Raw genomic sequence first — 24,434 nt, 5'->3', positions numbered from 1 at the left:
CCTCACCTTACAGATGAGGAAACAGGCTCAGAGAAATGAAGGGTCTTGTCCAGGTTCATACAGCAAGCCGGTGGTGGTGGGGCTGGGGTTCAGACCCAGGTCTGAGGACCTGGGGAGCTGCCATCCCCCTGGGAGTTGCTGTTGGCAGCTGGGAGGGGTGGGGGAAGCAGGTCTCCAAGCCTTTCCAGCAAAGAGCAGCTGGGAAAGGCGCCTCTCCCTCTCTGACAGCACTCTGAAACCTTGGCCCTCGTCACCCCAGACTCAGCTGGTGTGAAGAAAGATGATTCTAACTAACCGGTAAACCAGGTCTCAGGGTGACTGTCTGACCAGCTTGCCGAGCAGCAAAGAGCAAAGAGACAGAGCCAGACTGGGACTTGCCGGCTGATGGACATGACAGTGCCTGTGTGAATGGCCAGCATGCACCGGCTGACGGGCTACAGACCCCCTGCCTGCCAGCTCTGGGGCTGTGGCTCCAGCTCTTGGAACCACCTGGCCTACCTGGGGACAAAAAAATTGTTTGCCTTTCTGGAGAGAAATGGGCTGGGATATTTTTTCTTGGGATCTGGCTCCCTGCTTCTCCCTTCATTTCTACAAGTCACACCAGCAGGGCCCAGGTTCACTGCCACAGCTGCTCCCCTCCTGTCAAGGCTGGCCCCTGACAGTCTCCACAGGACAGGAAGGGCCTCAAGGATGTCGTAGGAAGAGAACACACAGCCCTGGACTCAGGACCCTCGTTCAGAGGGGAGTCTCATTCTCTACCAGGGAGTTGGCGTGTTTGCGGCCAATCCCTCAGTAGAGGCCTCCGCCCCCAAGAAGGGCTCAAAGGGAACTGGAAACCTGCCTGACCAGCCACATTCAGTGGCCAGCTGACCACTCAATGCAGTGACAGGTGGTTGCTCTCAGAACCCGGGGCATTAGGGCCAGTGCTTCCCTCTTCTGCTCAGAGCTTACGGCTATGGAATGGGCCACAGGGAGGTGGAAGGTTCTGAGCTGGTTCACTGGCCTGTCTCTCTCCCTCATCCATCCTTGGGTTTCTTTCAGAGCTGGGGCTCCAGGTCAGTGACCTCTGCCCTCCCAGCCTCAGGTCCAGCCCCATTTTCTGACTGGCCTGGCCCCTTGGCTTGCAGGCACTGCTGTGCTCCAGGTGGCCAGGTTTGGTTGGGCTAGAGCACTGTGCTTCTCTCCCTCATCAAACCTGCACAAGGAGCATCGAGGGGTGTTGAGGCTGAGACCTGAGCTTGAGTCCCTGCGTTGATGTCAACCAGCAGAGCTAGTTACGTCTGCGCTTCGGCGGCGTCCTCCGAAGCATGGAGCTGTGGAGAACCTTCCCGAGCAGGCAGAGTTTAGCGCAGCGTCTGTGCTGGAGTGGCTCACCGTCTCTGCCGGTGAGAGGATCTGGGGCTTAGAAGTGGTGCCGCCAATATCCCCTGGGTTGGTGTGTGTGGAAGCCCTTCAGTGAGCTCTGCAGGGTTTTCGCCACTCCCGTTCACGAAGCCAGTCCCTCATCTCCTCCCTGTCAGGTGTCACTTTCTTTCACCATCTCCTGTTTCCTCTGAGTGTGTATGGCCCTAAAAGGGACTCCTCCCCAGCCACACATGGTCACTTCCTCAGTCAAGCTCCTCTAGGTGTTTGAACAGACATTTCTCCAGAGAAGATGGCCGACGAGTGGCCGACAAACACGTGAGAAATTGTTCAACATCATCAGCCCTGGGGGGCGTAGAGATCAAAAGCCCTTGGGGACTTCGCTTCAGGGACTGGGGAGGGAGGTGCGGGGAGTGGCTGCTGGGGGGTGTGGGATTTCTCACTGGGGTGATGAAAACACTGTGGAATTCTTGGTGGCCATGTATAACTTTTTGACTATTCTAAAACCCACCGACTTGTACTTTAAAAGAGTGGATTTTATGGTGTGTGAATTATATGTCAATTTAAAAAATTCGGTAGCCTCCCAGCATCTCGTGCGAGGAGCCCCAAACCTCTGCTTGCAGCAGCCCCACTTCTGCATCCTCGCCCCTGGGGTTGCCCTCCAGGTCTGGGCGTGGAGAGCCCCAGCCCCTCTCTGGTCGGAAGTGTCCTCAGGTCAGTTTCAGGCTCCAGAAGGAGCTCGCTGAATGAGAGGAAACTCCTGCTGAGATGAGAGGCACATGAAACAATGGAGGAGGCTTCCGAAGGAAGTGGGGCCCCAAGAGGGGAGGGAGGCCAAGGAGGCCAGGGCTGCCAGAAGGTATAGGTGGCTTCCCTCTGAGCGGCCAGGTGAAGCTTCCCAAACTTCTGGCTCCTCGCTGAGATTGTACTTCCGGAGACCCTAGGAAGTGCCTCTGAAGGGGCTCCGCTTTCCTCTCGCAGCCATCAGTGCGATGCCGACGTGACTGCCACGGCTCCCATGGGAGAAAACCGACGTGTGTTATGGGGCCAAGTGTCCAGTTCAGTCACGACTCTGCTGCCTGGGTCAGCCCACCACCTGGTGCCTCGGTCCCAGGAGGGGGTTACACGGTGACCTCTCAGGAGGGCCCTCTCTGCACCGACCGACAACATGGTTTGATGTGTGGTTTGGGGATTGGGCTGGTTAGCTCTGTGATTACGTGCAGCCTGCTGCCCTTTGGGGGCATTAGGGGCTGTCCCAAACTGCCCCAGGAAAAGTCTTTATGCCCCGACTGTGGACCACACCCTCACCCCGCACCTCTGATCCTAGGGGCCCCAGACATCCGACCCTAGACTAATCCAGCCAGACCCAGACCAGACTCGGCCTCCAGTGGCACCAGTGTCTCACCGCTGTAGGCCTAAGGCAGCTGAGACTAGAGCCACTCACTGCTCGAGGTTGTGTGACGGGTCTGCAGCTTCTCCCTAGAAGGCAAGTCTATGCAAGGAATGGAATGACGGTGTGAAACAGGTGGTCCCAGTCAGGGCCTGGCCAGCGTGGGCACAAGGAGTACACACCCTCTTAGGAAGGACCCTTTCAGCTCCTGGGGCTCAGGAAGTCTGAAGGTGCTTTGACTCTCTGATCCTCACCGATCCCTGAAGTACCTTGGGCTACCCAGGTCAGGGCCATTCTCCGGATTCCATCTCCCCACTCACCCCCTAACTGTCTGTTCCATAGGGCCAGTGGGGGAGGAGCCCCAGATGACAGACAAGGACACCAAGGCCACGATGGGCACAGAAGACACACCTGGAGACTCGGCCAGCCGAGAATCTCAGGACTCGAAGCCGAGCGTGTTCCACAACATCAAGGTGCCTCCCGGGGCCTGGCAGCACAGGGCCGTCCAAGCCCGGCAGAGCAAGCACTGCCACTGACAGGCTGTGTAACACCAAGCAAGTTGTTGCCTTCCCGAGCCTCAGTTTCCTCATCAGTAGAATGGGTGACTGTGAGGATCAGAGGGATGATCTATGAAAGCATTTAGCTTGATTGTGGGCACGTGGAAAATGTGTAGTACATGTTCTCTCCTTTCAGAGTGAAAAAGGGGCTGCTCCGTGGCAGCACAGGACGAGCCTCCTACCTCTCATTTCCTTAGAGGGAAAGGGAAGGGCCCCAGGGACCCTGAACCTGTGTCGATACAGGGGTGTTCCAGCTCTGGCGGGGATAGCCCTTAACGTCCTAGCATCCACTGGCCCCCACAGGGCGCCCGGCCCTGTGCCGAGCGCTGCTCCCCTGTGGTCCTGTTCGGTTCTCGCTATAACCCTGCGGGGCAGGGACATGGTCCCCATTGTGCATAAGGGAATGAGAGTCTGAAGAACAGAGTGAATGTTATTAAGCTCTGGCATAAAACCCTATTCTTTAATTCTTTAACACTAGTTTTTCTTTCCTACGGCAGAATTCTTTTCTGCCTTTTGTGTGTGTGTGTGTGTTTTGGAAGCAGGAGGGAATGTTTGAGGCAGGGCTGGGTAGGGTAGAGTGGGCAGTTCTTGGATTTGGTGCGTACAGGTTCTCTCAGGGGAGCTCGAGGGGAAGGGGGTGGGGGTGGGGTGAGGTGGAGAAGGATGTGGGACAGCTTCCTGGAGAAAGGGGCGGGAGGCGGACAGGGAGGTGGTTCAGTCCAGCCCCGGGAGGGCGTTCTGAGGGTCAGAGGGGCTCCACTATCCTAGGCCTATGGAGGCCCTGCTCTCAGTCATGTGGGTCTCAGGTGAACCCCAGAGCCCCTGAGAGCACCCAGGAAAGCTTTGCTCTTCATATGGGAAGCTATGGCTCCTCCAATAACTCTCTCTCTCTCTTGTTCTTGACTCTTCCTTACTCTCTCTCCTCCTGTGTGTCTGTCTCCAATTTCCTCATCTCTGTTCTTTGCCCCTCTCATGGCCCTACGCTCCCCCTTTCCCCAACTCCACCTCTGTCTCCCCACCTCTCTGACGGGGTCCCTCTGCCCACTGCCATCGCCGCGGCCCCTCCTCCTGGCAGTTCTTCGTCCTGTGCCACAGTCTGCTGCAGCTGGCCCAGCTCATGATCTCCGGCTACCTGAAGAGCTCCATCTCAACCGTGGAGAAACGCTTTGGCCTCTCCAGCCAGACCTCGGGGTTGCTGGCCGCCTTCAATGAGGTACTGGTCCTGCCTGCCACAGGGCTAAACCTGGAGTAGACGCGCACCCCCACGGACCCCCTTCCTCCTCTCTCACTGCCCTGACCTAAACCCTTCGCTCCCAGTGCCCACAGGCAACCCTGTCACAGCTGCCTCCCCAAACCTCCTTAGCTGGCTCCTTCTGCGTTGTCCTGGCCAATAAAGGGATGAACCACCAGTTAGGACAAAGCCTAATGAGAAGACCTCCCCCTCCCTGTGAAGTTACAGTACTGGCAACCCTGTCCTTGGGGGGCACTTTAGTGGGGGACGTGGGGTATTTTAGAGCTAGCCAGTGTCCCCATATCCAGCCCCCTACCCTTTGGTTTGTTTTTCTTTATTGCCTGTCCCTGGACGGAATCAGAGGAAGTCACTTAACCGTAGGGAGAGGGCATTAAACTAAGTCAAAGGCCAAAGTCTGGAACCGTGGGGTGGGTGGGGAGGGAGTGATGCCATGGCAGGAAGTCTGGTCCTCAGAGTTGTCCAAGGATCCGCAGCCTCTGCCTCTGGGGTCTGTAGCCAGAGAGGAGTAAACAGCTTTGGGTGGATCTGGAGCTCGAATCCAGCTGTGCCCAGCCCCTCCCCCACCAGATGTTTCAGAAGGCCCGGTCCAGAGATCACTCTTTCTCTTCCCCACCCCAGAGATTTCTGTGAAATCCTTTCCCCTGGGGGTGATGTGTCACATTCCTCCAACCCAAATTTTGCCAGCTACACAGAGTTCCCAGATGTCCCTTAGACCTCACGTCCAGGAAGAGAGCGTCATTATTGAGTTCTGGGGCCTTGGTCAAGTCATTCTCTGTCTCTGGCCCTCAGGGTCAGTCCTCCTACCAACTCCACCACCCCACCAGCGAGGGGCCTGGGGCTCAGAGGGTGAGGACCTCACCCATGGCCGCCAGCCAGTAAGCAGTGGAGTGGGATGTTCGCCCCAGCTTCTGACGGGAGAGCCTGCTTCTTATCTGTGAGCTCTTGAAGCCCCTCCTGAGCCCCATCCTAGGATTTTGATTCCGAGGCTCAAAATTCCCAGACTTAGTCATCTGGCTTTAAGTTTTATTTGTTTCTCTCATTCATGACATCCCAGAAACTCGAAACCCTTTTCTTTGATAGGCCCCCCTTCATATTCTAATATGGGATCCAACCCATGTTCCAGAATGAAATTGAGCTTCCAAACTTGTCCCCTCTGCTCTCATCTCTGCCCTTCTTAGGAGGACCCACAATCTGATTTTTACTTAGCCAGCCAGTCCGCTGTGCAGTTAGGAACACTGAGGCTGGCAATAAAGGCAAGGACGACGCAGCCCCTAGCTCTGGGTTCTGCTCCACTTTAACGGGTCTCCTTATGTTTTGCAGGTGGGGAACACAGCTCTGATTGTGTTTGTGAGCTATTTTGGCAGCAGGGTACACCGGCCCCGACTGATTGGCTGTGGGGCTATCCTGGTGGCCCTGGCGGGCCTGCTCATGGCCCTTCCACACTTCATCTCGGAGCCATACCGCTACGACAGCGCCAGCCCCGGTAAGAGCAGGAGGGCCTGGGTGGGAGGTGAGCCTGAGGAGCAGCATCTGTGCACTGGGGCCATCCCCAGGCCTTCCTCGCGCAGGATGGGCATAGCTTCCCAGGATGCCTGCTAGTCCTCCCCAGCCCATGCCCACCACCTCCCTCAGGTCTACCGTGCTAGTGGATCTCTCGTGTGGTTCTGGGGAGCGGGGGGAGGGGTAGAGTCCTGAGGTGAGGCTCTCTGAGCCAGTCTTGGTGAGGGCTTGCTTGCATGTCACTGCTTTTTGTGAGGTGAATTGACACCACAGCCTATTTGGGACCTGGCAGTAGTAGGTCCTTGGGAGATGTCTGTGGAATAAGAACAGTTTCACCCACCACTTACTACACACTAGACACTGTTCTAAGCACTTTGCTTGTATTAATGCATTTAGTCCTCACAAGAAGCCGAGACGCTGATGAAACTAAGAATGAATGAGTGAATGAACAAATTTAAAAATGGAAGAATTTTAGACAGGAATAGTGAAGTCCCTGTTCAGCACAGTGGGGTTTTTGTCGAGGGCCCACTCGTCAGATGGATGCCTGTCCCTCACAGAGTGGCCCGGGCAGCCTGAGCATTTGCTTCCTTCCTTCCTTCTCCCGTCCACCCTTTACCCACCCACCCAGCTACCTCTCACCGCTCTTCATGTTCATGACCCCATGCACAGGTGCTATCATTATCCTATTTTACAAGTGAGGACACTGAGGCTCAGAGAGGCAGGGACTCACCCAAGACACACAAGTGGCAGAGCCGTGATGCACCCTGGTTGCCTGGCTCTAGAACTTGTGCTCTGAATGACTGAATCATTTTGTCTCTGGATTCTGTGTTTCTGTGGCACTTCCATTCTGGGGGGACTCTCTTGAGAGGCAGGAAACGGAGGCCCAGAAGGCTAAAAAGTGTCACAGTCTCTGACCCAGGCAGGCTCGGTTGAAGGTCCGGGTTTTTAACCTTGGTTCACCCAGCTTTCTCTCCGAGTCCCAGCTGCTTCCAGCTGGGCAGGCCACAGAGGGAAGGCCACTTCTAGACCCACACTTGGGATAATAATAACGTGAGGGTCTCCTTAAGTTTGCTCACCAAATACTGGTGAGCTGCAAGGAACACATGTGCTGTACTAAATTAAGAAATGCCCCTTTACTGAACTTTGTGTCTGGGTCCCAAACTGAGCCCACCCCAGCAGGAAGGCCAAGAACACCAGTTCAGCCCCAGCACCCCTCCCCTCCCTGGCCCTGCTTTCCACCCTGGCCTTGCCCCTCACACTCTGGGCCCAGTGGTGCTGAGCTTCTTAAGCCCCTGGGTTTGCAATGTATGGCGACTGCTTCCTGGAATAGTCCTTCCCACCTTCTTTTTCTGGAAAAGCTTGTTTGTTCTTCTCAACCCAGTTCAAATTCAGTCACCTTTGATGACCCCACCCCACCCAAGGGTGCAAACCTGCTCTGCTCAGAAAGGGTGCACGGGGTGGTTTAAGAGTGTGGACGCAGAGCCGGGCCACCTGGGTTCCAGTCCCGACCCTACCCTTGCTAGTTGCCTCCTGAGCATCAGCCTGCTCACCTGGGAAATAAGAGTAATGAGAGCACCCCTCCCTGAGATTTGTGGTAGGGGAAGGGGGGTCAAATGATTTAAATACACAAGCACTTACCTTGCATCCAGAAGGTGCTATATAAAAATCTTAACTCTTGTCCTAATACTTTTCATCACCTCTCAGTGGACATGCCCCGGGACTTCAAGGCCTCCTTGTGCCAGCCCGAATCCTTGGTCCCGGCCCCCTCCAATGGCAGCAGCTGTTCAGGCTACACGGAGGCCAAGCATCTGGCTTTGGTGGCAATCATGTTCACGGCACAGACCCTGCTCGGGGTGGGCAGCGTGCCCATCCAGCCCTTCGGCATCTCCTATATCGATGACTTTGCCCACAGCAACAACTCGCCCCTTTACCTTGGTGAGGAAGGGGCCTGCTCATCGGGCTCAGAGGGTGGGCCAGGCTCAGGCAGGAGGACCAGAGGCCTCGGGTGAGGGGAAGGTGGGGTGGCTGGGCTCTCTCCCATGTGGCCAGTAAAGGTCCAGAGAAACCCTAGAAAGTTTTCTGGGCACAACCCGGGGAGCCAGGCTGCTCTTGTGCAGTGGGCAGGCACTGACCCACTGAGGGGAGCCGGGGTCGGAACGGTTTAACCTAGGTTTTGTGTTGCAGGGATCCTGTTTGCTGTGACAATGATGGGTCCAGGCTTGGCCTATGGGCTGGGTGGCCTCATGCTGAGCCTTTATGTGGACATTAACCGAATGCCAGAAGGTGAGCCCCAGGGGCACACAGATACTAGCTAACTGACCACTGTTCTTATAGGAGACACTGAGCCACGGGGTCCAGGTTCAAATCCCACAATCCCACTGACCTTGGACATGCCTCTTAACTTCTCTTTTTTCCCCATCTTTGAGGTGATTTTTGTCCTGTCTATCTCCCAAAGGTGCAACCAGAACCCAGTGCGATGATGGAAACAAGCTGTAATGCTCTATCAGAGGAGGGGCCGTGGTCGTTGTCATTGTTATTATGTCTTCACCTTGTTCCATCCCAGAGTCACCCTGGCCCCCAGCCCCATGCTCAGATCTGCTGTGGGCAGACAGGGGCACACGCTCTCTTAGCCTGCAGGGAGCTCCCATCTTTAGGGGAAAAGAACCAGGTGAAGCAGACAGGACATCGGGGCGCCAGAGACAGCTTTTAGAGCAGGATTCAGTTCCCGCGGGCCTCTCTCTGGTGGGAATTCACTGGGTGGCCTCGAAAAACGCTTCCAGTTCTGACCACCTCAGAGTTTGGGAACAGGTTCAGGCCAAGGGAACAGGCACAGGCCAAGGGCACCATTTGGGGAACAGTGGTCTCTTGATCCAGGTAGTGGTTGGAGTGGACCAAGGAGTGGGATCGAAGCTTGGTATGAAGGCAGCCAAGAGGGAGGAGTTTGGGGGCTCCTGGCACTCTGGTGCCCTGCGGGCAGTGGGAAAGGATTCCTTTTGGAATGGGTCACTGTGGCTTCTCATCTGCCTGCTTGCCACACCAAGCAGTGCTGAGACTCTAACTAAACTTTCTGCTGCTCAGAAGTCCTATCCCTCACCTGGAGATTTTCCAGAAAGCCCTAGAAATCTCAGGCGATGCAGGTACAGATGGGAGGACATGCAGATTCTGCTTCTTATTCCTGTTTTGCTCACCAGAACTTCCAGCCAGGACAGGTCTGGGCAGCTCTGAACAAGAGCCACTGGAACAGCCCCACACCACTGCCACCTCTCTTCTTCTTGAAAGCTGGGCCTAGGAGCCAAAGTAACTCCTCTCTCCCTTGGGAGCCAAGGCTTCCCTAGTTTCCAAGACACACCCCAGCTCAGGGTGAGAGGGTGTGTTTTTTGACTCTGTTGGCGTCATCCTACACAGGTGGCACCTGCACAGACAGACGGGACATTCCTGTGAACCTAGATGTTCTGTCTCTCTGGGGGCTTTCGTGGGTGGGTGGGTGGGTTGGGTCCACAGCAGGCACAGACCCGTATGTGAGAAGCAGAGGAGCTGGGGAGATGCAGGTGTGAACTCTCCCCAGCCTGGCATGGAAGCAGGGGGAATAATAAGTGGAGGAGGTATTTGTGCTGAAGCCTACTCCAGCCCCAGCGTGTAGGTACGTTTGCTGGGTGCCAACCGTGCACACTGGCCTCTGCCAAGGAGGAGCTCAGGGTCAGCTACCTGGGAACCAGTCTGACTCGTGGGGCTGGAGTCGTCATGCATCCCCATTGCCATACAGTGTTCGCAGATACTGTGGCGATCGGAGGGGGAGGTACCCAAGAAGTCTTGGGGTCTAGAGGTTTGATGGGCAGTGGGGCGCTCCACACAGGAGATACATCTGGAATAATCTGGTTCTAATTACGCCTTATGGGATATCAAAATCATCTGGAGGGCTTGCTAAAAATAGATTCCTTGGTCACCTTCCCACCCCACCACATGGGCATTCTAAGCTGGTCTTGGCTAAGACCAGGTATTTTTTATAAACGCCTCTGGTGATTTTAATCATTCTGCAGGCCTGAGAACCACAAGAGTAGTCCTAACCTTCAGCTTAATAATAGCAATCACAATAGTGGGGGTAAAATGAAGAGGAGCCCACACCTGTATAGGACACACGGTGCTCCTGCGTGTATTCATTTCTGTGATTCTCACAGCAACCCTCCGATGGAGGCACTGCCGATATCCGTGTTCTACAGAGGAAGAAACTGAGGCACAAGGAGGTTAAATGACTTGCCCGGAGTTCTGTTAGTAATGGAATTCAGAGCCAGCAGTCCATTTCCAAAGTCTATGACCTTGATCACTACACACATTGCCTCAGTAGCTGAGAAAGCCGAGGCCCGCACATGGTCAGGGACTTGCCCAAGGTCATGCGGGACATAAATGGCAGAGCCAAGATTATAACTCAGATCTCCTGACGCCCCATCTGGCCTACCTTATATCTCAGAGGTCTGTCCCGGGGTGGTGGCCAAGAAGTGATGACCCATCCTGAATTTAATGGTCTTCTCTTCTAGGTGGTATCAATCTGACCTCAAAGGACCCCCGATGGGTGGGTGCCTGGTGGCTGGGCTTCCTCATCTCTGCTGGCATCGTGGCCCTGGCTGCCACCCCCTACTTCTTCTTCCCCAGGGAGATGCCCAAGGAGAAACATGAGCTTCTCTTCCGGCGAAGGGTCTTTGCAGTTGTCAGCCAAGTAAGTTCCCTTTATTATTTATTTATTTATTTATTTATATTTTTATTGTTGTTCAAGTACAGTTTTCTGCCTTTTATCCCCATCCCAGCCCAACCCCCCAGGCCTCCCCACTTCCCTCCCATTTCTACCCCCCTTGTTTTTGTCTATGTGTCCTTTATACTTGTTCCTATAAACCCTTCCCCTTTTCCCCTGAAATTCCCCTGAAATTCCCTCCCCTCTACCCTCTGGTCACTGTCAGCCTATTCTCAATTTCAGTGTCTTTGGTTATATTTTGCTTGTTGGCTTGTTTTGTTGACTAGGTTCCTGTTAAAGGTGAGATCATACGGTATTTGTCTTTCACCACCTGTCTTATTTTGCTTAGCATGATGCTTTCCAGCTCCATCCATGCTGTTGCAAAGGGTAGGAGCTCCTTCTTTCTTTCTGCTGCATAGAATACCATTGTGTAAATGTACCATAGTTTTTTGATCCATTCATATACTGATGGGCACCTAGGTTCCTTCCAGCACTTGGCTATTGTAAATTGTGGTGCTATGAACATTGGGGTGCATAGGTTCTTTTGGATGGGTGTTTCAGGGCTCTTAGGATATCATCCTAGCTGTGGAATTGCTGGATCAAAAGGCAGATCCATTTTTAGTTTTCTGAGAAAATTCCATACTGTTTCCATAGTGGTTGTACCAGTTTGCAATCCCCCCAACAGTGCACTAGGGTCCCCTTTTCTCTACAACCTCTCCAACACTTGTTGTTTGTTGCTTTGTTTATGATGGCCATTCTGACTGGTGTGAGGTGGTATCTCATTTTGGTTTTAATTTGCATCGCTCTGATAGCTAGCAATACTGAGCATCTGTTCATGTGTCTCTGGGCCCTCTTCATGTCCTCCTTGGAGAAGTGACTATTCAAGTCCTTTGCCCATCAAAATGTTCATACTACCCAAAGCAATTTACAGATTCAATGCAATACCTATTAAAATACCAATGGTATATTTCACAGACATAGAACAAACTCTTCAAAAATTGATACAGAACCATAAATGACCCCAAATAGCTGCTGCAATTTTGAGAAGGAAGAGCAAAGTAGGAGGGATCACAATACCTGATACCAAACTGTATTACAAGGCCACTGTAATCAAAACAGCCTGGTACTGGCATAAAAACAGGCACGTAGACCAATGGAACAGAACAGAGAGCCCAGAAACCCAAGTCTCTACAGTCAATTAATATTCAACAAAGGGGCAGCAACATAAAATGGAGTCAGAATAGCCTCCTCAACAAATGGTGCTGGGAGAGCTGGACAGTTATGTGCAAAAAAATGAAACTCAAGCACCAATTTAAACCATACATAAAAATAAATTTAGGGTGTATAAAAGATTTAAACTTAAGTCGTGACACCATTAAAGTCCTAGAGGAGAACATAGGCAGGAGAATCTCAGATATTCCACGCAGAAACTTTTACTGACATGTCCCCTAGAGCAAGGGACATAAAGAAAAGAATAAACAAATGGGACCTCATCAAAATAAAAAGCTTCTGCACAGCTAAAGAAAACAGTATTAAAATAAAAAGAGAACCAACTGTATGGGAAAACATATTTGCCAATGATACCTCAGACAAGGGTTTAATCTCCAAAATACATAAAGAACTCACACGACTCCACTCTAAGAAGATGGGCAACCCAATTAAAAAAATGGGTAAGCTCCCTTTATGTCCCCACCTTTGTGCAGGCTCCAGCCCCCGCCAACTTGTCCTCCCTTGTAATATTAAACTTCATCTCTCCTGAGCACTGCACTTCACAGGTTACAAAGCCCCCTGGGGGATGTGAAGCTCCCCTGCATCTGCCCAACAGCCCTGCACAGTGAGTATTTCCTGCCCCTCCCACAGCTGAGGAGATCAAGGGCCAGAGATGGAAGTGACCTGCCCCAGGTCACAAGGACAGCAAGGGCAGCAGTAGGATGAGAACCCCAGCTGGCCTGCGCCTGTGGCCCTAGTTCTAACCACTACACTACCGGCTCTCTGCTTGTCACTTACAGTTTTCTTTGTAAATTCCAAACACTCTACAGCGATGTCGAGAACTGGGAGGAGGGTGTGTAGGTCTGGGAAGATTTCTCCCAAGAGGAGGGATTGAGCTGGATTGTAGAGGATGTGTGGAAGGCTGGAAAGGGAGGGAGGGGTATTCCTGGTGTGGAAACAGCCTGGGAAAAGGACTTGGCAATAGAAATGACAAACTTAGAGACGGCGAGGGGACAAACATGCATGGAGTGCCTCCCTGCACCAGGCATCAGCCTGGACCCTGGAGCTCAGTACGTGGTCTCTGCCCTTAAAACTGGCACAGCCCAGTCAGGACAGAGACTCACTGAGAACTAAAAATAGGTCAGCGGGTGAGGTGCTCCAGGGGCATCTCCCTGAATCCCTCTGCTCGGTTTGTGGGATGGGTGGCCTTTCTCCAGAGGAGGACACTGAGACCCAGCAGGTGCAGGGACATGCCCAGCGTCACAGCTGGTGAGAGAGGGCGGGCTCGTGGGAGTCACTGGGCAGGAGGGATGATTCTGGGCCAAGAGCCTTTAAATTTCCCAGGGACCCACAGAAACATAAGGCCTGGAAAACAATAAGTTGGCTCCAAAATACAAAAGAAAATGACAAAATAGAAATTTTATAAATGCTCAATGACACTAGTAATGTCAATCTCATCCATTTTTAAATAGCCATGCACATTCTATTATACTCTGAAAGTCTGTGTTAGATTTTTTCTTTCCCCAAGCATGGGGGTGTAAAGACATAGCACTCCTGGGCCTCTCCCTACTCACACACACAACACTTCTGTGACCAGATTTTGTGTGACATCCTCTGGGTATCCTGTGATGTAACTCCACCCTGACACTATCTACCTGGAGATAGCATCGCATCCCACAGGTGAAGGGCTCAGTCCCACAGGACTGCCAATCACAAGGAGTAGGCCCCCGGTTACCCACAATTTCTGTGCAACTTGGCTGCAGAGAGGAGCCGCCCACAACGCCCTCCTTGGATTCGGGGACTTGCTAGGACAGCTCACAGAACTCAGGGAACGCTTACCTACATTCCCCAGTTTATCACATGATAAAGGACATGAGCAAGGGTACCGATGCAAGCCAGGTGAAGAGATACACAGGCAAGGTCTGGGGGACCCTGAGCGCAGGAGCTTTGCTCACCGGCACGTGGCTGCGCTCCCGGACGGGACCTGGGAGCTCCAAGCCATGTATCGTTGGGAGGCTTCATCAAGTAGGCATGGGCTCCGCTCCCAGCCACTGTGCCCTCTCTGAAGTATGACAGAAAGGGGCTGAAAGTTTCAAGCTTCTAATCATAACTTGGTCTTTCTGGTGACCAGCCCTTATCCAGGAGCCCACCCAAATCTCCTATCTAAAACAAAAGAGACTCCTGTCATTCGGGAAGTTCCAGAGATCTTAGGAGCCCTGTGTCAGGAACCAGGGTCAGAGAATAAATGTTAGAAGGAACAGTTCTAGCATGCCCATTTACAGGAATTTTAGGCACTCTCTGTCAGGAACTGGGGCAGCGGCTTGCATATGTACAATACACAATATATAATTATTTCACAGGAAAGTCACTTTTGAAAAATCACAAGCATAGATTAAATTAGTTCTAAGAGACACTTTCCAAGAGACACTTATAAAAATCATGTTGAATATTTTGCAGCAAAAATAATTCTACTTAATGTGGCTGCTGGTGCATTTAAACGTTTGCTGTAATATACCATACAGTCTCCTTCTTAGAGCAGGAAAGTTAGGGCCTGGGGGCAAGGGCTGAAACTGCCTGTGCCTAGAGAGGCTGGGACTTGGGCCCGAGTGTGACTGAGCTCAGACCAGGCTGCTTGAGGAGCCTCACCACCTCATCTTCCTGCTGGAGCACAGGGTGTGTTGAGGGGGGAACCAAAGGAAAAAGAGGTTGGAACAGCCAGCAGGGGCCAAAACAGGACAAGCCTTGCCTATCAGCTTTAACAGCAGCAGGGGGTCCTGTAGCTCTAGCACTGGATGGGAGGCAGAGACTGGTCTGTAACAGACAAGGGAGTGGGCAGGGAGCGGCTGGAGACGGGGAGACGGAGGTGGGAGCATGCCATTGGTCCAGGGAGGAACCAGTGCACCAGCAGTGAGCTGGGGCATGGGAGTGAGTCCAGGAGCCACCCAGGAGGGGGACTCCACACACCTGGGGGCTGCCGCACTAAGGGACATCCCAGAGACAGTGAAGGGCTAGGCTGCTGCTGAATCAGAGTCGGGGGAGGCAGGCGCTGGAGAGGAACCAGTTTTCCGGGGAAGAAGAAAGCTTAGAACCACAGATGGTCCTTCCCGGTTCTGCCTAGCTCAGGGCAAAATTTTGAAAGCTAGAATTCCTAGAACTTGTGGACATGTTCTTAGAAGCTGGGGTTGATCATAGATGACAGGGAAAACCTGGGCTGCTGTTTATGGATAATCTCCAAGTTGAGACCTAAATTTGAATAGAAAGAACAGCCACGTGGGCCTCGGGGTGGAATAGGGGAAACGGATTTGTCTACGCTGAGCACAGCCACATGCCAGTCATGTGACCTTGAGCAAGTCACTTCCCTATTCTGTTCTGTCCTGTAAGATGCTGAGGTTAGATTCCTGGAGCATATTCTGAACGCCTTGGATTCTGAGAATGCGTAGCTCCTTGAATTGAAGCTGCTGTGATGCAGAGATTCAGATTTTAAGAGCTGTGTCCCTGCGATGCCTGGTTCCCAGGCTGTGAACCTGTCTGGCTGTCTGCATTCATTTTGCCAGCACATCAGGGATGGGGAGTGGAGAGGGAAGGGGGTGAGAGGTTCTTAAAAAAGAAGCAAAGGCTGAGAACACGATGATCTTCCAGCAGCTCGTAGGCAATAAATATTGATGTGGGAGGAATTGTTCCCCTGCCTCCTGAGGCCACCCTGACTGTGTCTGCTTACAGTTACTCAGCCTGGCCTGGCCTGGCCTGGCCTGCTCAGGCCGCTGATGGAGAGGTGGATGGACCAGGGGAAGGGCCCAACTGGGTGCACTCGGCTGTCAGAAAGTCCAGGTCCCCAGACATGAGATGTGTTATCTTCTGCAGGGAGTGGGCACAGGTGGGGGAACAAAGTGAAAAATGGACTACTTCTGAAATTCCTTCAGGCATCCCCTCCCAGACTCTGGGGTTCCCCAAATGCCCTCCTAGATGGAAGTGCAGTTTCTAATGGAATCTGGGAGATGGTGGTATATAATACAAGGACTGTGTCATCCAGATGAGGTTCGAGGTCTCAGTCTCCCTGTCTGTACAATGGGCAGGAGGCTGGGCAGGTTCAATAATGTCTCCTCAGAATGGCTCCCCATCTCTAGAGCACTTTCACAGCAGGACAGAGGGATGCATCCCACAGCCTCTGCCCCAGAGAGCCCTCAGGTAGTGAAGGAAGGCCGGGGGCAGACAGCAGGGCTTGATGGAGTGACAGCTCATGTTCTCTGCCTGGGGGAAGGGGAGCATGAACAGTTCCCACAGAGAAGACTGTGAGATGGGGGATGGGAGGGGACAGGAGCTCTGTCTTCCTGCCTTTGGCTCTGTCCCTGTATCTGTTACTGCAGAGCTCTGGTGGCCAGCCAGACACCTTTCTAGGAGTAAACTGAGACAGATTGTCCCTTTCTCCAGGCCTCAGTCTCCCTATCTACAAGCAGCCCATCTCTAAGGTCCTGTCAAGCCCCAGGTCTCCTGGCAGGTGGTTCTGCAGAACCTGTGGAGTAAAGATGGTCTCTTAGGGGCTCCCTAGGAGGCTGTCTGACCCCACCTGTCCTTGTGGTGGTAGGGCCCCATCCAGCCAGCCCCCGTCTTGTACCCCCCACACCCTCAGGTCTTTCTGAGAGCCTGCCCTCGGGACTGGGGAGGCCTTCCTGTTGAGATCCCCAGGTCCTGCCCAGCCTCTAGGCACCACTGTTATTCTGGAGTATCTCCTAGAATCTGGGATTCTATAATTATATGATTTTATTTTATTTTTATTTTTAAAAAGGTATTTGTTTACTTATTTACCTATTTTAGAGAGGGGGAAGGGAGAAAGAGAGGGTGAGAAACATCAATGTGAGAGAGAGAGATAGCAATCGGTTGCTTCTCGAATATGCCCCCCACTGGGGACTGAACCTGCAACCCAGGTGTGTGCCTTGACCAGGAATCACTTTTTGGAATGACACTCTAACCAACCGAGTCACACCAGGCAGGTTTTAAAGTTCTGTGTTTCTAGTAGTTGGAGATTCTCAAGTACTTATGTTCTATTATTCTAAGATTTTATGACTCAAATGATGTGTGATTCCCAAAATTCACATTTCTAAATGACTAGAATTTTGACCAAGGAGTTTGTGAAAGCCACTGTCTCCCAGTCATTAACCTCAACATGCTTTGTCGGAAGAGTGGTCAAGAACGGCAGCAGGGTGGGCAGCGACAATGGCCCTTGACACCAGAGACGTGTGATGAGTCTACTGAGGTCTGCCCAGCCAGGACACCCTGTTCCCGGGACTTTGCGCTCCCTCCACAGGCCCTGAGAGGTCTGAGGTGACTTGGGTCTTCCTTGTGCCCAGTATCACTCCCTCTGGACCCCTTTCCCCTGGCCTGAGAATCCTTTGGTTCCTTCTCTAGGCCTTGTGACTCCACCCTCACCCCATCTCAACTCTCTAAGATGAAGGGTCTTGTGGGATGATTCAGTTCAGCCCCCTCTCTCTTACAGATGAAGGGGCGGACGCCCAGAGTGGTGGAGGCTGTGCCCAGAGCGTGGCCAGCAGCACCTCCCCTGCACCGGTATGCACAAGGTCAGGTCTTGGCCCCAAAGGGCTAGGGAGAGGCTTCCCCTCTCCAGCCTGGGGGAGAGCTTCCTGGGGGACTATTGGGCCCTTTGGGTGACATGCTCCCTACAGAACCCCAAGTGGTTTTCAAACTTCTCCCCACGGCACCCAAGCCTGTCACCATGAGGAGACTGAGTGGAGGTGGCCCCCAGCAAAGCTGAGCACTTTCTAGCGCCCTAGACACGCATGCGCACTTCAGTCAGACAAGTTCTACTTTTAGGTGTTTTTATTCCAGTCTTTCGAGTGAGATTTTTATTACCAAAAGGTTCTGCTACTAAAACCCAGTTTTAAAAACACTGGTCTACTTCAATGCCCCCATTTGACGAAGGAGGAGGCTGAGGCTAAGGAAGAGAGCTGGCGGGTGCTGGTCTGGCCCACGGGCTCATGGGGGAGCCAGCTCGCTGCCAGGGGCCCAGCATCGGCTGGGGGAGGCCCACCGCGGCAGGGGTCAGACGCGTGGTGTCTGCGCCACACTGGCCGGCTGTGGGCCCCGGCTCCGCCACTTACTAATTCTGCTGTCCATAAACTGGGCACAACCATAAAGTCCACATTTTGAGTGTTTCGTGCGAATGAAAGGAGGCCAGTTGGTGAGGCAGGCGGTGTGACGCCTGACGCGCAGGTGCCGTCACCGGAAGTGCTTGTCCTAGCGCCTTCCTCTGACTGGGCCAACTCTTCAGAGGAAACATAGTGGGAAATTTACTTTTTATTTCTGATTTTCTTTTTATGTGCTTTTCTGTATTCTACCTTCTCCATATTCCACAGAAGGTTTCAGGCCGCTCGCACCAAACGTGTGCTGCACGGTCCTGGTACACTAGCGGGGAATCAGGCTGGCATACATCGCCCACTCCGTGCACGCGCTGCTCGAAGTGCTTTATGGGTCCTCTCACTTAAACTTCATAGCCCACCTGTAGAGTAGGTTTGGTTACTACCTCCACGATACCCGGGGGGGGGGGGGGGGGGGGCTGGGCTACAGGGGGCTTGAATACCCTGATCGCACGCCTAGTCAAGGTTGAAGCTGGGAATCAGACCCAGGCGGAGCGTGGCCGGAGCTGTGCCCCACCACTCAGTCAAGACCGAGGAGCAGGAAAGAGAAATAACAGCAAAGTTTATCAGAATGCGAGGCAGAAACACTGAAGCGTGGACCGTAAAGATACATTCGGTTGGTATAATTGAACCTCTTATTCGGTTTTGAGCTTCCTGGCAGCCACAGGAACAGAGAGGCAGGGCCAGGCGCACGTATCACATTATAAGAAAGTGGAAGCATGTCCCGCTCCTCGCTGAAGTTCGCATCTCCAGGCACTCCGCCTCCCTCCTGTAAGAGACAGGAAGTTCGGTGGATAGCCCCATCCTTGGTGCCACATGTAATGAATGGAAGCTGAGGGCTGACAGAGGGTTCCACGTCACTCGCCAGGGTCAGCCCCGGATCCTTGGGCCAGGGGACACAGCCCCAGGTCAGAGCCTTCTAGGAATCTGCTTTTCCTGAGGACGACTCCCAGATCCCTGATGGCCTCACAAACAGTGGGGCCTTCTGTGCGCCAGGCCACACCGTGTCCCACGTCCTGCAGGCGTGCAACAGTCAGCATATAGGCCCAAGAGGGGAAATTCTAACCAGCTCCCTCATCCTGGCCTGCTGACCTGGGAAAACCACAGCCAGATGGGTCATCCTCCAAGCCCTGCTCTGAGTGAAAGCGCATTTCCTGTTTCTGGGGCCCACTCTTAGTCAGGAGTCCTCAAAACAGATCTGGGGCTGACAGGGCAGAAATTGTGGAGAGCACAGGCACGGGAGCGAGGGATGATCAGTGCTCCCGGCACCCGTGGGATAAAGCCCGAGTCCCCTAGCCCGGCCCTCCACACCACTCAGCCATGCCCCAGAGACCCTTGGCCATAGTTGGGTGGGTTTACCAACTGCCTCCCTCACACTTTTGCTGTGCTCTTGTTACTGGAGGTGCTGGTGGCGAAACTGGACCTTGGTTCTTGAGTTTGGTGAAGAATTCAGAGCCCAGAACTCAAATTATAAGCAAAGGTTTATTTAGAAAGTTACAGAGGTGGTAGAAGTGAGCCAGCCTGGCTGCAGAGGCTCGGGAAACAAGTCACAGAAGCCAAAGAAGGGCCCTTGGAGTTGAGGGAAGAGAAAGGCTAAGGTGACGTGCCTGGTGGGAAGAAGGGGGGAAGGGAAGGCACGCCTGTGCTCCCCAGAGGGAACGCGCTCACTCACTGGGGGCTGTGTCTTGAGGGTTTTAAAGGCTGGGAGTTTAGGGGAGATCTCAGAGGAGGGTCTTGATACAATAGAATAGTCCAGACCGGAGGTGTCCCGAGATGAGGTCTATCCTCCTGACCTCATCCGTCCTGGGCTGTGGAGGCACATACGGCACTGACTGGGTTTTTGTTATCTGTCTCTCTGAGTAAGGTGATTGAAGCTATTTTACCCTCTAGTTGGGAGGAGAAGTATAAATCACTCACTCTTAAGTGTTCTTGGTTAGGGAACGTAGGATTTTGCAATGTACTGCATGGCTGCAAACTGTTTGGCCATTTAACTGTCTGTCCCAGTTTCCTTATTCCGCCTGTCCTGGCTCACTGGCCTGTCTCATTGGTCCCCTGCTTCAGATAACCTCTCCCCTCCTGTCTGTCCAGACCTCAAACCTCACTTCTCCCTAGACGCCTCCCTGAAACCCGGCCCCTGAAAGTCTGTCCCTCCCCTTCCATCTCCAGTCCCAGGTTCCTTTTCACAACGTGAGACAGGCGGGGCGGGGCTGCTGGAGGGCCTGGGTCCAAGCACCGATTCTGCCAGGTACTCCCTGGGTCACACGCCCCTTTTTCTTCTTCACGCGGCCCTCGGTTTCTTCTCCTGTGAAGTAGGCATAGTAACAACCCCTGCCCCAGATTGTTGAGGGAATTAGTTGACCCTGTGGAAGTGAAAGTGCAGTGTAGAACCTGCAGGGCTGGCCGTCCATCTGCCGCAGAGGACATCATGTTTGTTTGTTTTTTTAACTGTTTACTTGAGGATAAGGAGCCTCTCGGTGGAACTCACAGGATTCTGCCTGTCTCAGGGAAAGCCCGCCCCTGCGAGATAAGAAAGGCTGGGAAGTTATCAGTGTGGCACAGCCCTTCCTACTTTCTTTCCTGGGGCAGCACCTCACTCCCAGCACCCCTCTCCCTCAGGTACCCGGGACCCTGCCACCAGGCTGGGGTGGCCCTCCCACACTGCCCCCTCCTGGCTTGTCTGGGACTGAGGCAGGATGAGGAGGTTCTCGGTCTCCCCAGGCAGCATGTCCAAAAGGCTGTGTGGGCACCTGTGCTCAATCTACATGTTCTAGGAGCCACACTCAAAGCTAAAAGACATTGATTTGGATAATATATTTTCTTTAACCCACTGTATCTAAAATGTCCTCATTTTCGTATATTGTAAGTATAAAAACATTAACATCAAATAGGAAACTTCCAAACCTATAGATAATTTTTGCATGTTTATTTGAGCCAAACCAACAGCAATGCCGAGGAGCGAGGTCTCAAATGTTCTGGAGAAGGAGAGTTTCGCGGCTTCTGTTCTGCATTCGGAATTCAGGAGGGAAAGTGAAGAAGCCTGAAGGAGGTGGGAGAAGCAAGGGGGGGATTTGATTACAGGATAGTTACCAAGATTATGTGCTCCCTTAAGGGTGGTTACACTTCCCAGGGGTCTGAAAAAAAAAGGCTTTTCAAAGGTGTGTTAACCTAGATGAACCAAAGCAGTGGACAGGGCTTGCTTAAGGCAAAGGCAAACTTTTACTAAAGAAGTTATCGCCCTGGCTGGTGTGACTCTGTGGATCGCGCCCTGGCCTGTGAGCCGAAGGATTACCAGTTCAGTTCCCGGTCAGCACACATTCCTGGGCTGCAGGCCAGGTCCCTCGTTGGCGTCCTCAACTGATCAATGTTTCTCTCCCTTCCTTCCTCTCTCTCTCAAGATAAATAAATAAAATCTTTTTTAATAAAAACAGAATATATATCATGACCTGTCCAGTCAGCAATTTATTATAAGATTGCCCTATGAGGTTACTTGGTTAGAGCCCCCTCTCATCCACATTAAAAATGAGATATCACCCATTCTTTGTTTTTTCACACTAAGTCTGTGATATTCAGTGTGTATTTTCTATTTATGGCACATCCCAGTTGGGCCCAGCCATATTTCCACTGCTCAGTGGCCTCGTGTGGCTGGCGGCTGCTGCCTCAGACAGCGTAGCTCTAAGATACAAACGAATAACAGACCCTCAGGACCTCCCCAGGAGAAACAACACAGAACGGTGGGATTTCAGACCCCTTCGCATCACACCACAAAGGCGCCTCCTGACTCTGCCAGGCCTGCAGTGGGGCCGCTGACTCACAGGGCTCAGCGGATAAAGCGTGAGTTTCCTACTCAGGCACGCTTGCGCTCCGATCTCAGTTCTGCCACTTTCTAGTTGTGTGATGTCAAGCAAGTCACCTAACCACGCTGCTTGTTTGCTTGTGTGTGGAGGGTTTAAGTGTACTTCCTTTGCAGGTCCCTGTGAGGATGGAGCAGGCGCAGACATGCAGAGCCAGTGGCCTGGCACCCCTGGACTCTCCCTTCTTCTAGGCCCCCGGGGTGCTCAGCATGGGCCCTCTGCCCGCCCCTGAGCCAGCAGCAGTCTGAGAGCTTGCTTGCAGCATGAAAGAATCTCCCATTGATGTTCTCGTGTTTCTTCCAAGAGCCTGGCATGAGCTGCACCCACTGCCCATTGGAGCCAGCTCTTGCATTTCTTCTTTCCATAGATAAATATCAGATATCTGCTTAGTTTGCCCCAGGCCCTGGGCTAGCACCAGAGTTTTGACAGAAAACAAGGTAAACGTGGTGTCTGCTCTTGTAGATCTCAGAGGCTAGCAGGGGAGAGACAATGAACAAGGTTTGACTCAGACTCAAGTGTGTGAAAGGTAAACAGTTCTTAATTGTCTCTGCAAATCCACTTAACTTCCAATGTGAATGCCCCTCCTGACAGATCAACAAGAAATTCAACCTCGGCCTTTCTCAGAGCCCCCGCCCCAGGATGAAGCAAAGGTCCTGAAGTCTTATAGGATGCCCAAGCACCAGAGAGAACCCGCCCCAACCCAAAAGGCATCAGTATAAATTTCTCCTGGCATATGTGGTCCCCCATAGCGTGCTTGGCACATGGGAGTTTGGCATAACTGAGGATGAGGGAGCCCAGCCTTCCCAGGCCAGCCCGTAGCCTGCCCCTCAAGGTAGACTGCTTCCTTTGGCAGTCTCCAAGGCTAGGTGGCTATTCACAGAACCCACAGACTGCCCGGTCCCCACCCCTCTGCACCCCCATCTCAGAGGCCGCCCTCTCTCTGTGTACCGCCCCCGCAACACCCAGCAAAGTGTCTCAGTGGACTCAACCTTTGGGAACAAATGCAGGGAAGGAAAACCTGGCAGCCCAGGAATGCTTTCCCTCTTGCTGTTACCGAGCAGCAATCTGGGTCCTGCTGCCCACCCTCTAGGCAAAATCCCAGAGGCAAAGGTTTGGTGATAAAGGAAAAGAGTCTTTATTCAACAGCTGCACAAGTTTGTAGTAACAGCTTTCCACAGGCATTAGTCACTTAAGCGTATCGATTAAGGCTAAACTCTTTAACACCTGAGTTCTCCTAGCATTCCCCCTGTTAGTTTTAATTATCTTATTTCTATAGGGTTAGTTTACAAACTTAAGCAACATAATACACAAAAGCTACACAATTTTGGAAGAACGGCAGGCTTCTGCCTCAGACCCTGTCCCCTCTACAACACCGAAAGAATGAACCTGCCACCCTCTGCCAGGCCAGCCTGATCCAAGGCTGTGCCCAGAGTTCCTTCCCATCCAGAATACTGTGCATTGGGACATGCAGGCAGCTGCAGCACCATCATCCAGGCATTGTGGAGGGAGGGAGCTGGAGAGCCAGAAAGAGCTTGCACCCCACCGAGAGCCCTTCTTTTATTCCAAATCCCATAATTCCATGCATTCTGGAGGCATTCAGCTTCTCAGCCAGGTCTGTCCTGGGCCGTTTACCATTGCCTCAGGCAACCTCCTCCTACAGCCCCTTCCTACTTCTCCCCAGTGATCTGGTCAGATCTCTCTGTATCATTGCCACAAACTTCCCCGGAAGCCAGGAAACCCAGAATCCTTGCTACCTGCTGAAATAAAAAAAGAGAGAAGAAAGGGAAACACCCAAGAGGGAAAAACACACAGGAATTGACGTTTGAATGAATTTCCCTGGTGGGCGAGGCGGGAGCCTGGAGCCAACCAGCAGCAGGGAGCCAGGAGGCAGGAGCTCAGAGCGGTATAACCTGGGGTGGGGGCGGCAGGAGGTTCTGATATGGGGGAAAGTCCAGTATTTGCCTCCAGAGATTCCCTTAAAAATGAAAGTGGTGAGAAAGGAAAGAGAAAGTCACAGACCAGGTGAGGCCTGTGGGGACAGAGGCTCCGTGGGAAGAGAGGAGTGTCACCATGAGAAACAGCGAAACCTGTAAAGAATGACAAGGCTTACTGGAGCCGACCTGATGACAATTGCCGGGAAGAGAGAACTCAGTGCCCTGGAGAGTGACAGTTCTGCAGTTTTAGAAATACATTGGGAATTAGGGAGCAAGGCAAGGAAGATTACAGGAAGGCAGGGAAAGCGAGGTACAGAATAGTTAACAAGATTGCCTGTTGCCTTGAGGATGTCTCCGAGCTGTCTGAAAAAGGACTATTCTGGCATTGCTAAGGCATGTTAACCCAGACGCACAAGAACAATAGACAGGGCTGGCTTAAGGCAAAGGTAACCTTTTACTGAAAAAGTTACAGGTCTGGGCAGGACCAACCACATGACCTGCCCAGTT

The 24,434-nt window shown here is 52.8% G+C and overlaps 1 protein-coding gene across 4 annotated transcripts in view; it reads left to right on the top strand.

Annotated features, from left to right (window-relative positions):
* SLCO2B1 (solute carrier organic anion transporter family member 2B1) overlaps positions 1-24,434 on the top strand; it is a 58,743-nt gene that overhangs the window by 15,574 nt on the left and 18,735 nt on the right. For all 4 annotated transcript variants that reach the window (XM_036028811.1, XM_036028809.1, XM_028517661.2 and 1 more), the window contains exons 2-7: positions 3,095-3,225; positions 4,385-4,522; positions 5,882-6,044; positions 7,766-7,996; positions 8,246-8,344; positions 10,594-10,772. In XM_036028811.1, the coding sequence (XP_035884704.1) occupies positions 3,095-3,225; positions 4,385-4,522; positions 5,882-6,044; positions 7,766-7,996; positions 8,246-8,344; positions 10,594-10,772 (941 nt within the window). The remainder of the gene's footprint in view (positions 1-3,094; positions 3,226-4,384; positions 4,523-5,881; positions 6,045-7,765; positions 7,997-8,245; positions 8,345-10,593; positions 10,773-24,434) is intronic.

The sequence above is a fragment of the Phyllostomus discolor genome, chromosome 6, assembly GCF_004126475.2.
Source record: "Phyllostomus discolor isolate MPI-MPIP mPhyDis1 chromosome 6, mPhyDis1.pri.v3, whole genome shotgun sequence".
Taxonomy (NCBI): domain Eukaryota; kingdom Metazoa; phylum Chordata; class Mammalia; order Chiroptera; family Phyllostomidae; genus Phyllostomus; species Phyllostomus discolor.
Note: the sequence above shows the minus strand (reverse complement) of the source record. Positions and strands in the feature narration are given on the sequence as shown.